Source organism: Venturia canescens, chromosome 3 (assembly GCF_019457755.1).
Source record: "Venturia canescens isolate UGA chromosome 3, ASM1945775v1, whole genome shotgun sequence".
In the NCBI taxonomy this organism is placed as follows: domain Eukaryota; kingdom Metazoa; phylum Arthropoda; class Insecta; order Hymenoptera; family Ichneumonidae; genus Venturia; species Venturia canescens.
Genome location: NC_057423.1, coordinates 11,438,467 through 11,450,685, shown reverse-complemented (window position 1 = coordinate 11,450,685; position 12,219 = coordinate 11,438,467). Strand labels below are relative to the sequence as shown.

Here is a 12,219-nt window from a genome sequence, read left to right as displayed (position 1 = left end):
ACATCTGTTATACGGTTTCCTATCTCGTTTTCTCTTTCTCTTTCTTCTTCTCTCCGCAAGAGAATCCAGTTATATGTACTGGTAACGTCTGGTAACAGATATCACGAGCAAACATTAATACTGAGTGCTGGATGAGGACGAGAACGGGTTGCGGTGTGTGCTGGGGGATTATCTTATTCTTGGACATTGCTACCGGCTACACTATACTGCTCCAATGCTTGTGCTTGTGGAACTCACGACGCCGTTCGCTAACTCCCGCCTTCCGCGTTTCTCGTCGTCCTTCGGGAACAGAAACCCCTTCATTGGCAAACACATCCCACTGAAACGCGGAGCGATGTGGTTTAAATGTTGACCAGTGTCCGAGAGTACCAACTTCACTAGGACGTCCTCAACCAAGCTCAAGCCATCCTCGTGTTATATCCTTTAATAACTGCAAGGAATCAGCCAGCTGAGAAATATGCGAGAAGCTTAGCAGATTCCAACAAGATGTTGGAACTCCAGACTGTATTTCTATTTAACGTAATACAACATGGTTTTACAAGTGATCCAAATTACTCTATTCTGAGTCAGGTGAAACAAAAATGATGCTAACGAATGCTCTCATATCGAGTGGAATGCATTAATGTATGCTCACGTCGAATCTTTTCGAGTGTTATATACGGAGGTTGAACCGTTCCTCCTCTATACCGTTCCCTTCCCATTTTCTGCTTAGGATGACCATCTCATTTGTAAAGTAAAATAGAACGTCTCTCTAGTGGTATCTGAGAATAGGAGAAGAGAAATTGTAGAGGTTCGGGTAGTAGAGAGTTTGTTTAGGGAGCAAACGTTTGCCGACGACACCGCCGGACACTGCTCTGTATAGTTCGCTCCCGGGCACAGGTACAAGTCTGTCCAAACCACTGGTAGGAGTGAGACTACGATTTAATACTATCTTCCAGGATGTACAGTGGTGCTCAAATGGCAGTGGTACTTGCATTTTTTATTGATCCAATGAGACGATTTGGTAATCGCAAAATTCAATCGATTCAATATTTTTTCTCAAAACGTCCAATTTTTCAGAGTAATAGTTGAGACATTTGCTGATACTACTATGCAAGAAGATAAACCATCGGATAGATGTAAGAAGTCATAAATCCATCAATAAATCCGGGCCTTCCTCGCGCTGACCACGTTTGCTTAGGGATAAGAAGCAAAGACAAGCGCTAGGGTCGACGTAAAGAGGGAGCGAGTTCTAGGCAGGGCCGAGGTGCTGCAAGTCTGTAGGGCGGTGAGGAATGGCTCGGTCTGGCGGGCCTTTAGCCTGGCTTAGCATGTACTGGAAATACCATCCCCTATCCTTCGTGTCGGGGCCAAGTTATACCCGCAAACAGTCGTACATTAGTGCCTGCAGGAGTCCTGCAGGATTTATAAGGGGCGCCCGCGGGCACACGGGAGGCTATATCGTGAGCGGCGGCCCGGCGTCTCTAGCAATGGTTAAAACTCGAGGAGATCCGAGAAGGTCACAAGAGAGCAACCTAGGAGGGTGAACTTATTGGCGGTGGGTGGTGTACAATCCCAAAACTTGTGGCAATATGTATCAGGACTTGGTGTGCAAATAGCTCGGAAACTGCCAACATTTCTATGAAATTTATTTCAAATCAATTAGGGCCTCTCTATGAATAATTACGGAAGTTCGGTAACACCGTATGCGGACGAGGGTGTACACGCGTATCAAATGTACAAGCTTGAATGCGAAAACGGAGTGTAACGCGATAGTTAGCAGTGAACTAGTGATCCTGAATAGCCAAGACGATTTGCTTTGCAGTTTATATCTACTACACAGGAGCAGGGATGATGACCAAGTGAAGGGAGCAAAACGGTAACGGACATGGAGCAAGGAAGAAAAGGGTAAAGCTATGCTTTGGTCAGTTGGGCTGTCCCAATGAAGGGCGCCTGTACCAGCGAAACTTCTCTTTGTTCACTCACCAAAGTAGTCGGAATTAATTTCACATGTTACTTACCAACAAAACCCAAACAAAACGCAGTGTCTGCACAGTTCTCTGAGGCTCCTTTAACGTAAGACATGTTTTATAATTATTCAAATGATAAATAATTTCCTTGCAACTTCGTCCTAATAGTATAAGTTCAAGACAAACGTTACACTGTTTCAACAAAATTCTGACGGGTAGCTCGATCGTGAACGAAAGGAAGGTGAAACAGGAGAGACCTCAAGGAGGAGTCGAAGAACTATAAGTGAACAGCGAAGGAGTAGTGGTAGTAGACAGTTGGAAAAGCTCTAGTCAGTGGAGCTAAAATTGCTGGGAGTCTCTAAGAGTTTTGTTCGGTACGTGAGCACGTCGCCAAAGTGGGACGCTTACCGTGCGACCAGTTTCGCCAAAGGACGCGCGAACGGGGTGGTCGTTCCGACGGGGAGGCTGGGGATTGTTACTGAGCGGTGTGGCTGAGCCGTTGGGCGAGAAAGGGTGGTAAGTGGGTGAGGGTAGGCGAATGGCGGATGAGAGGAAGGGTGGGTAGCCAGTGGTCAGCACACTTGGCCGACCCTACTTCGCTAACTAGTTTAATGATATATGTTGAGCTACAAGCGCCTTGATTAATCGTTAACTAATGTTGGACCTTGCAGTGCACCACCGCGAAGGAGAGGGCCTTGGCTCGAAACGAGGAAGGAAGACGGTACGAGAGGGTGAAAAGCTTGAGAGACGGAGATGCTGAGGAAGGACTGATGAGGAGACCAAAAGCTTCGGTCCTCCGAACCGAAGCCTCGATTCGCTAGGCACCCTTATACACAACCCTTGACTAGAGACGAGGGAGAGGTAGCCTCTACGTTTGAAACTCTTGGACTTGCGCGTATAGCCAAACAGAAATCTAATCTCTCCGGATAATTTGATTTATGATTCGCCGCGCTTTCGGACCTCCATCTTCACCTTCATCGTCGTCGTCGTCGTCGTCGCGGTTGACGAAGGAAAAACTTTCAAGCAGCCACGACTCGCCCAGTCCTAAGTTGTCGTCGATGTAATTTGTCGGAGTGTGTCCATCGCGCCCAGACCCTTTGGTCATCGTAGACAAATTTACGTCTGAGGGGTGTAGGAGGATGCTCAGGGAGGACGACTAATGGTTTGGCAACCCTTTCTGTATTAAACCACACTATGTATTTTCCAATCGAGTTGGACCTTAACCACTTCTTCCAGAATTCCGTGCTTTACAAAGAACGATAGTTACGCGTCTCGCAGAACATCGGTCATCGTTAATTCGCTTAGCTCGTGCAATCGAGTTCTCCACGATTTGGATAGAAACTCATAGAGCTTTTCAAACAAGTGATTTCTCATCGACGGTTAGAACAACCAAGCTCTCATGTTGTCTAAACGCCTAAAAATGTCCTCATAAGAAGTCCAATGCCATCGACTCATACTACAATCCGCTTCACTCAATGATGATGCGAAGCCACCCTTCATGCCTGTATGACGTCTTAGATCAGCAACTATAGAGAATACATTGCTGGAAGATGCAAAGGCATTTGCTAACGGATATAGCAATCCTTAGAATGTGCGAATCCATAGTCAGAAAGTGAATGGATTGTACGTGGCGTTGCTGGGCTCAACTAGGAGTAGGTCGAGAAGGACTCGACGCAGGAAGCAGTTTCAAGCAGAGGAGAGAGAAGAGAAACAGAGGTGCACGACGGGGGCTACGACTCGGCCAAGGGTTCGCTCAGGGATGCAAGACACCGTGAAATTACCAGCAGAGTCTCGCACCGGGTGACCGGAGGAGGAGAGAAAGGAGGAGGATGAAGGGTGACTGAGGCAGTGGCTAGGCAGTGGTGGAACGGACCCTGTCCACTCCGCGCCCCCGGGGCTACACTGGCCAACGGGTATTTGTCTTGTCTCCTTGTTTATGAGATTCAACATTGTTATTTGGCACCGCCAGGGAGTTCTGGCAATGTGTGAGAGGCAGGCTGCCTTTGGCCTCGCTATTTCCACTCTTCCCCTTGGATACTATACTCCCTCTCTCTCTCCACGCGGTAGAGTTCTCGCCAGAGTTTCGTAGAGTTTCGTAGGTAATAGAGCAGCAGGACCAGAGTAGTAACAGCAGTATACTACTTTGAGAGAGGGCCCGCACGCCGTGGTGACATTGGTCTCTACGACAAACGCTACACATGGCGTCGTAGAAGAGTGAAACCGAGACGAACATCGTAACCGTCGGCTCATAGCAAACCGCTTGGATTCATGACAGGTAGGGGGCAGTGAGACACCACAGGCTTTATCTCAAGTTGCTCCTTGATCTTTGGCCGGATAGAGTACGAAATTAAATTCACCATTAGTTTAGCCAAGACCCACATGTCCCTTCAAAACTCTGTGTTAAACGACACAGAGAGACTTTGAACAGAGCTGCGGAATTCTACGTCCAAACTTGCAGTGCCTATGACGTCTTCTCTTTGACCATTTTCGTCTTATTGCTTTCTTCACGATATCCTATACACATCTTATCACATTTGAAGATTATGTTATTTTCGATCATTTTTTTAAGAACCCTCTCTGTTTTCGGTTGAGGCACAATACCGCGTGGACGTCACCCCTTCTTGGGACGCATGTACGTACAACATGGAAGAGCGACAATTGAATATCGTCGCTATCTTTCAAATGATTTCTCGAAAACTCGTTAAGAATGGAACGGAAATAGAATTACTGGTTTTACAAGCGGAAAATAAATGATGATGAAGCGTCTTTCAGCTTCGTCATTATTTTTTTTTTGTGACAAGCCAGATCTCTACTCATTTGTACATTCATGCATGAAATTGAATACATCGAATGAATTTTACATTAACGAATTCATTCACAGGAGTATTCTGAAACTCTTATACTGTTGTTCGGCTACCAGATAGATTATTATTTTTTTCAATGTGTGCAGCAGTCTCTGGAGTACAGGACAGCAGGATTGTAACAGCATGAAAAAGCTAGAATGAGGGGCTGACGCGCTTAAAGAGCAGCACATACGCAACCGTACATTTTATACTTCACAACGACAGTAGCGGAGCAGTGATTAATTCTGGAAAAAAGAGTGAACGTCGTCGTTGAGGGGAGGAGGAGGAGGAGGTGCGACCGCGGCGACGTCACGATGAGCAGACAAGAGGGTTATCAGGATAAACCATCGTTGGTCTGCAGCGCCGTTGACTCTGGCGTAACTCCCGCTCATTCCCGTTCTTTTTCACGTTCACCACATGTATACATACATATATAAAAATGCATACATGTAATGTCCGCGACGTCAATATAAGCTGTCGGATGCTTTTTCCTAAATTGACAGATTTTCAATTTAATCAAATTCCAAACTAATGGAAAAAAACGCACGGGTCTTTTGAAGTATGAAACATCACCACACACACATACATACGCGATCGATGTTTTACTACACTCCGCGAAAAATGCTCAGATTGCATGGATCGGTGCGAGTGTTCGTCTAGTTTTTACTATCAGGTGAGAAAGAGATAGAAGAGCGAGTGGGAGGAAAAAATTGAAGCAGGAACAGAATAAGTCCAGATTGAAAAGTACTTTTTGGTTTAATCGGTACAAAGAGATCACTACGATTGTCCGTGTGCTTCCTCTCGCCAATCACCGAAATTAATCCATTGATAAATATTCCATCAGTCGTATACCAGCAACGATACCTGAGTTACGTTTGTGTACATCATCGAGTGTTCTGCAGGTAGTATAGGCTCTGTGACCACGACAAGCTGGAATGGCGGCGCGGTATCGCGTGGTACACGATAAGTTGACGTGACCATGCCTGTATATAGTCCGCAGATATATATTTTATGAGGATCTATCGGCGTTTTTTTTTCCTCGAAGAATATTGCTTTTTCCACCCGTCAAAAGAGCCACAGTTCCCTCGTGTGTTATTGTGCATACGGTTGGTTTCGAACAGTTTGTAGACGCATATACGATGCAGCGTAATGCGATGCTGACGAAGACGAGTGAGTCTGCGAAACGCTGAATATTTTATTCATTTACAGATCTACTGGTTCAAGTGGAACGGTACCATATATGAAAAAAGAGAGATTTTGATGTTAATCGGTAGATACGTTCGTAAGTGTGAAAACTATTTGTTCGGGAAAATTTAACGGGTTGGATCATACCGTTTCTGAGAAAATTGAACTAGTTTTTTACATCGGATCTTATGGAAAAGCGTAAAAAACGCAAAAAAAAAAATATTGATAAACTACTGTTAAAAAAGCCACTTTTTGATGAAACGAATACTAGTATATAAACCAACTGTCAAGATAACTCTCGTGAAATTTGCATTGATTTCACCGTACCGTTTATCTGCAAGAAAATTAATAGACGAAGTTTGTCTCTCTCTTCTGGCGGACACAGCTTCAAACGCGGCAACGTCGCATCGATCAACGCACTCTCGTTTAGCTATATACTATAAACAGTGCGACTTACATCTTGCCCTCGAGCTTGAGCAGAGCAGATAATAGTCAAAATCTGTGACCATAACCCTGGATTGCTGCTGTCAAAGCAAATGTTTGATATTTTGTACTATAAAACAAGAAGCTTTTTTCGTCAAAATTGAGAACATTATGGTTGAAACAGTTATTTTTTTCATCAAAAAGTACACAATTGTCATTTTTTCATGTAAATTGAAAAGCAGAAACTAAATTCGCTTGCAGTTGGTAAGACGAGAGGCTTCCCATGTTAAAGCATAAGAGTACCACCGCCCATCCCGCAAAAGAGGTACCGTTCTACCTTAAAATATGTTTCATCGACATACTCAGTCTTAGACAATGATCCATCAAATGAAATGTTTTAATATTCGCCATTTTTGTGCGTTGTATCAAACTTTATACGTGTGTCTACACGTGTTTATTTATTTGTAGATGAAACAACGAGTGCACCTGCCTCATGGTTATTACATGCTCACACCGAATGTCATTACGACGAATGCAAACAAATATTTTTATATCCGCACGCGATAAAGTAACCGGATTCCCAACACTCGATTGTGGAGGGACCCCTTCGAAGGTCTCTCCGTTCTTCCGACGTACGATTAAAACGGTATTGAGCACGTTCGCGTTTTCCTCACCCTCTCGCTTTAGAGAGTCTCGTTTCTTTATCCCAGCCTGCTGCGCGAACCCCATATCACGCAAGATTATAATAATCATAATTGGTGAAATTCGATCGAAACGCAATTGAGACGCTGAAATGAGCCTCCGAGGTAATGAGATCTTTGGCCAAGGGGAACGCTAGACACCCTTTCGCTTTCCTTTTTTTCTCTCCTTCATTCCTACACATGTACGCGTAACATATATACGCATGTGTTTATAAGGAAAGCGCGACTTTTGAACGACGATATGCATTATTATTGGGTAGTATGACGTTGCTGAAGAAGGTTGGCTTTGCCCACGCCTCGATCGTTTGCCTTCAATCACTTTCTTGACAGATGCACTTACGAGTGATGCTGGTGGGCCTCGGGACCATCAAGATGGAATGTGCCTCGGGGCTCCTTCTCTCTTTATTTCCCATCTTTCTCGTTCCCCTTTTTATGCCTGTGCGACGATGCCTTTTTTTCTCTGTCATGCATGATCCTCGTCACACGATGAGTCAAACTTTCATTCAGCCCCCGAGCTACGATCTTGATTTTGAGATTTTAAACGCACGAACGCGTTTACGTCTGTATACGAGATAATTACAGAGGAATCGTCTCAAAAATATCCGATCCGATGATTAGTCTATTACACATTATTCTCACAGACAGTCCCCATGGCTCGAACTACGAGCCAAGCTTAATCCAAAGACTATACATCGCAGCTGATTACTTTTAATCCAACTTGAATCTCGATCCTTTACCTGCATCTTGTCCTGCTCCTGCTCCATCTCGTCTCTTCCCGTAAATTAATAAATATTTCAGCCTCGATAAAAGATACGAGGAGAACGGTAGCCGTGCATGAACTGCGGACATTAACTCCATACGGGCATTTTTTTATATTTTTTGGCCCTGTCTCCATCTCTGTAGGCAACGTCTACTCAGTCAGAGGATAGATATCATGTTTGCCGGGCGGATAATAGCGTAATAGATGGACACGGATCAACGTGAGAACGGATGAGACTGCTTTTCGAGAAAATCTAAAGCTTCTTACTGGCATATATATGCCTATACATATTAATAAGCATCTCCATAGCATAAATGAAGAGATTTCTGTGCGATTTTTCTTTCCTAGTTTAGCAGAGATTAACGCGACTTTTGTTCTTTGTTTTCATTTTTTGAGCTGTTCCTGCACAGCCAAAGACTTCACTCATGTAATCATCCACAGTTATATGTTTACGAAGTATTTGGCTCTTTCCCTTTCCCGCTGGTCCGATACGCAAGCAGAGACTCGGTGAAGGCTGCCTGTTGTCCACCGAAGGTGGGCGCGTAAGCTGAGTGCAAACAACCCCTCCGCTATTTACCACATTCACGAGTTTGCAAGAGCCTGTAGTCCCGCGAGCGATTGCAACAACGGGACATGGCGAAGAGCAAGAGTCGCTACGCGTATCTCTCGACAGCAGGATTTGCTGCTATCGCTCGCTCCGTACGCCCCGTCGTACACACCGAGTCACTAAAACTGTTGCGGTCATATTTACGATTCGTTTGACAAGTCCACACTGTTCGGTAAAATGAACACGCGTCTAGTGGACGCGTACCAGCTACGAGATAATCGTCAAATTACACTAGTTTCCAGCTATTCCGAATCCTACTATCGGCAAAACTCGCAGTAATGGATTCTTTGAAATTTTATCATTTTCACGCTAATAACCTAATCGTAAAATACTCAAATCAAAATCCAATGTCAACAAAGAAGTCTTTCCTTACCTCCAAGATGGTTCTTAAAAGTTTGTCGTACCAACAAAAACCCCAAAACGATATCTTTTATCGATAAATTATGAAATTTCCATCCGACGATAATGAGTGAGTGAATTATTGCACCGAAGACTTACCTCATTCTTCAAATTCAAGGGCAGCTCGCAGGGAGCGTCCATATCAGTTTCCGTATTAACCTGATGGGACAGCATGCTGTTGTGGCTGTGTCTCAATGGTGCAGCAGTAGCCAACATGTTAGACTGATGGCGAGGATGAAGACGCGGTGGTGGCTGTAAATGTCGGTGATGATAGGGCGTCGTCAATTGTGTGTTCAAAGTACGGAGATCGGCTGGCGGTGATGCGGGTGCAGCGGTACTGCTCTGTTCCTCCTCGGCCGAACCCTCCGCCATGTCAACCGAGCATCCCGAGGAATCTTGATCTGAAAGGAAACAATTTCGATGATTCGTGACCCAGTCTATACACGTATGCAAACAGCTGTATTTGGGAATGAATTTATGATCGAGCAGAACCGGATTCTAATCGAATGTTCAGAGCGTTCTTTCGTGCAATGGTGGAAAAGTTTTCAGAGTAAAAAATTGGATGGAAGTAGTCCGGAAATTTATGGCAGGCGGCGGCCAATAACGAAAAATGTTGGGATTGTGCTATGACAAATCGACGCACGACCATTTTTTTTCTCGATTTAATTCGATTTATATTACTGGCTAAATTGATAAGTAATATGTATTTGATTGTTCCTTTTTGTTTGCCGTTTAACTCAATCGTAATTCAGCAAAGTCTGGCGCGACTTTACGGACCAATGCCTCGTCGACATCCTGACAAAAAGCGTCGCGCCGCGAACACGACGATCGCTAATTAAACGAAGGGCTCTCTTCTCTTTCCATGGGGATCTTTACGCCCGTGTGTACGTATGTGGAAGCGTGTGCGCGCGCGTGTGTGCATGCTCGCGGCATACTCTACGAGCGAGCATATCGAAACTCTGACGAAACTCCGGAGCAGCTGTTAAGGAATGCGCAGACACTGAAAATTATAAAGGAGAGAGCATCAGTGCTGTACCCCCGTTAATCTTTCGACTTCAAAGCAAAAACTTGCGTTCACCATACTTCTACAACAGCGACGCGTGTGTCACTGTGTAAACCTTATGTGGACCCTCACCCGTACGCGCACGAACTATGGCATACACACACACGAAAGTGTTAATTCTTTGAGCTCTCACGAAGTCGTTTTATATATTTTTCTATCAGTACAAATGTTTTCTCAATCTATTTTTTCTTTTTCACTCTGAGACGCGTTTATTTAACATTTTTCAAGGCCAATGAAATCATCCCCGCACATCGATGCTAGTCGGCGTTTTACCGTCCTCGGCTGCTCCTTCGGTATTTCTCTTCTTCAATTATTTACTTTTCATCTCGATGTCTTTCGCTTTCTCTCTTTTCATGAGTCATATTATATTTTTTCAGAATTTCAAGCTCCGACGCTTAAAGTCACTCAAAGATTCGAAAGTTCTCGCGCTTTACCCAAACGCTCTCATCATCGCGGTAGCCCTGCTGCTTCCTCCTTGAGAATCTCGGCGTGAAAGAAGCCGGCGTCGCGTCTCGACGCGAGCATTTCAAACGCAACTAACAACATCTGCTTCTATTTTTGCGCTGGCCCGAGTCCAATACTTAAACCCCCCTTTTTTTATATCTTGAAGCCTCACACGCTCCAATATGACGAACTATACGGGATGGATCGTTGAGTGTGGTCTTCGAGCGAGAAGGATCTAAGTGCACCAAATGTCCCGAAAATCTGAGCGTCCGCCGTTCAATTCAATTCCACTTCACATTCTCTTTCATTTAAATTCAATTTAAAATATTCAAAATATTTCCGATATGAAGGGAGACACTCTTCGTTGTCTCCCTTTGCGAAAAACCAACCAACAAAATTTCTTCGATTGATACTACAAAGCTGCTGAGAAGCGAATAAAATCGTAGTCCCTTCGTCTTTCCATTCCTATATCATTGCTCGAAAATTTAGAGACGAAAAAAGGACATATTTCGAAGGAAACGAGACAAAGAGGAAACTACGCAAGTATCTTGTAGGATCGCGTGGCGAGGACGATTATTCAAAGGACAAACACGCCCAAATAAAATGGTGAAAGAAGATCGTTGACACGACTTTCTTTCCGCGTTGATAAATACAAGTGTAAATATATCCATTTGTAAGACACACGTATACGGAGAGTAAATATACGTTTATAAAAAAAGCGTTGGTTCAGAACCGGATATTTAATAATCCCGGGTGTTCGCCCGCTCGGATTTTTCTGTCACGCGAGCGTTCTTTCAAAGGAGGGGTCGAAGGTGAATCACCGTTGAATAGTTGGCGCTGATCCGTTGCTCACGATCTTTTTACACGCTTGAATGACGTACGGCACTCGGTACCTCGCGTCTTCGCGGTTCTTTTTATCAATTTTTTCCCGCTCATCGAGTATACTCATTTACGCACAAGTTTGCACAGAGCGGGAAGCTCCGCGATGGAAAAAGAATCTCCCTCACGGATGATTCAGTACTTTCCGGAGGGAGCCTGGAGCCTCTTCTCTGTCATTGAACGTCGTCGTCTCTTTCGAGTGGTATCATCAATTTCGAGCTCGTATATTAATTGCTGTATAATTTCTCGTGCAAAATAATCGTATTACATATATTTACCGGAGAAAGAAAAACGTTGAAAAAAATTATTTACACGCATCTTAACAACAGCCTGTCCGGAGCTATCGCTCTGACTCCCCCACGACTTTGCAATTTGTCTTTTCTTGAAGTGCACGCGCAAAAAAGTCTCACCGAGATATCTATATCTATATGACTGTGGATGAGTAATGGGGGATTTAGCAGTGATTATACAATCGAGTTCAGACGATATAATAGCCGGGTATTTGAAAAGTCGATCAAGTAGCTCACGGCCGAAGAGCGAACCTGATTTAAATGCAATATAATGAGAGGTGTCTGATTATACCGAAAGGAAAAGAGCCCGGCACACAAACCCAAGAACGCCTCGTCAGCTTTCACATACACGTGCGTGTATATAAATACTTGACGCACAGAAAGAGCTGCTACCCGTGAGACAGACGCGTCGAGACGAAATTGGGGAATACTGGAAATTACATAGACCATCAGAAGTCTGGATGGATTCTGGAGAGAAGGGAACAGAGGATCCATTTCTAGGGAAGATCGAGCAAATATTAGATATACGTGTTCGAAGTATTGGGATTTCTCAGCTGAGATATAATCAAGACGGCGAGCAGACAGACATAAAAAGTTAATCTCAATCCTATCGGCGTTCAGTCGAAAAATGTACAGTCATCCAATTGAGTTTAATGGCAAGACTTTTGAGCACTTT

General features: G+C 44.3%; 1 protein-coding gene across 5 annotated transcripts in view; it reads right to left on the bottom strand.

Annotated features, from left to right (window-relative positions):
* The window catches only part of pdm3 (pou domain motif 3), a 146,205-nt gene that overhangs the window by 120,428 nt on the left and 13,558 nt on the right, over positions 1 to 12,219 (bottom strand). For 4 of the 5 annotated variants that reach the window (XM_043413808.1, XM_043413809.1, XM_043413810.1 and 1 more), the window contains exon 2: positions 8,967 to 9,268. In XM_043413808.1, the coding sequence (XP_043269743.1) occupies positions 8,967 to 9,268 (302 nt within the window). Of the gene's footprint in view, positions 1 to 8,966; positions 9,269 to 12,219 lie in introns of those variants that run through there. The other variant, XM_043413812.1, reaches the window with a different exon arrangement.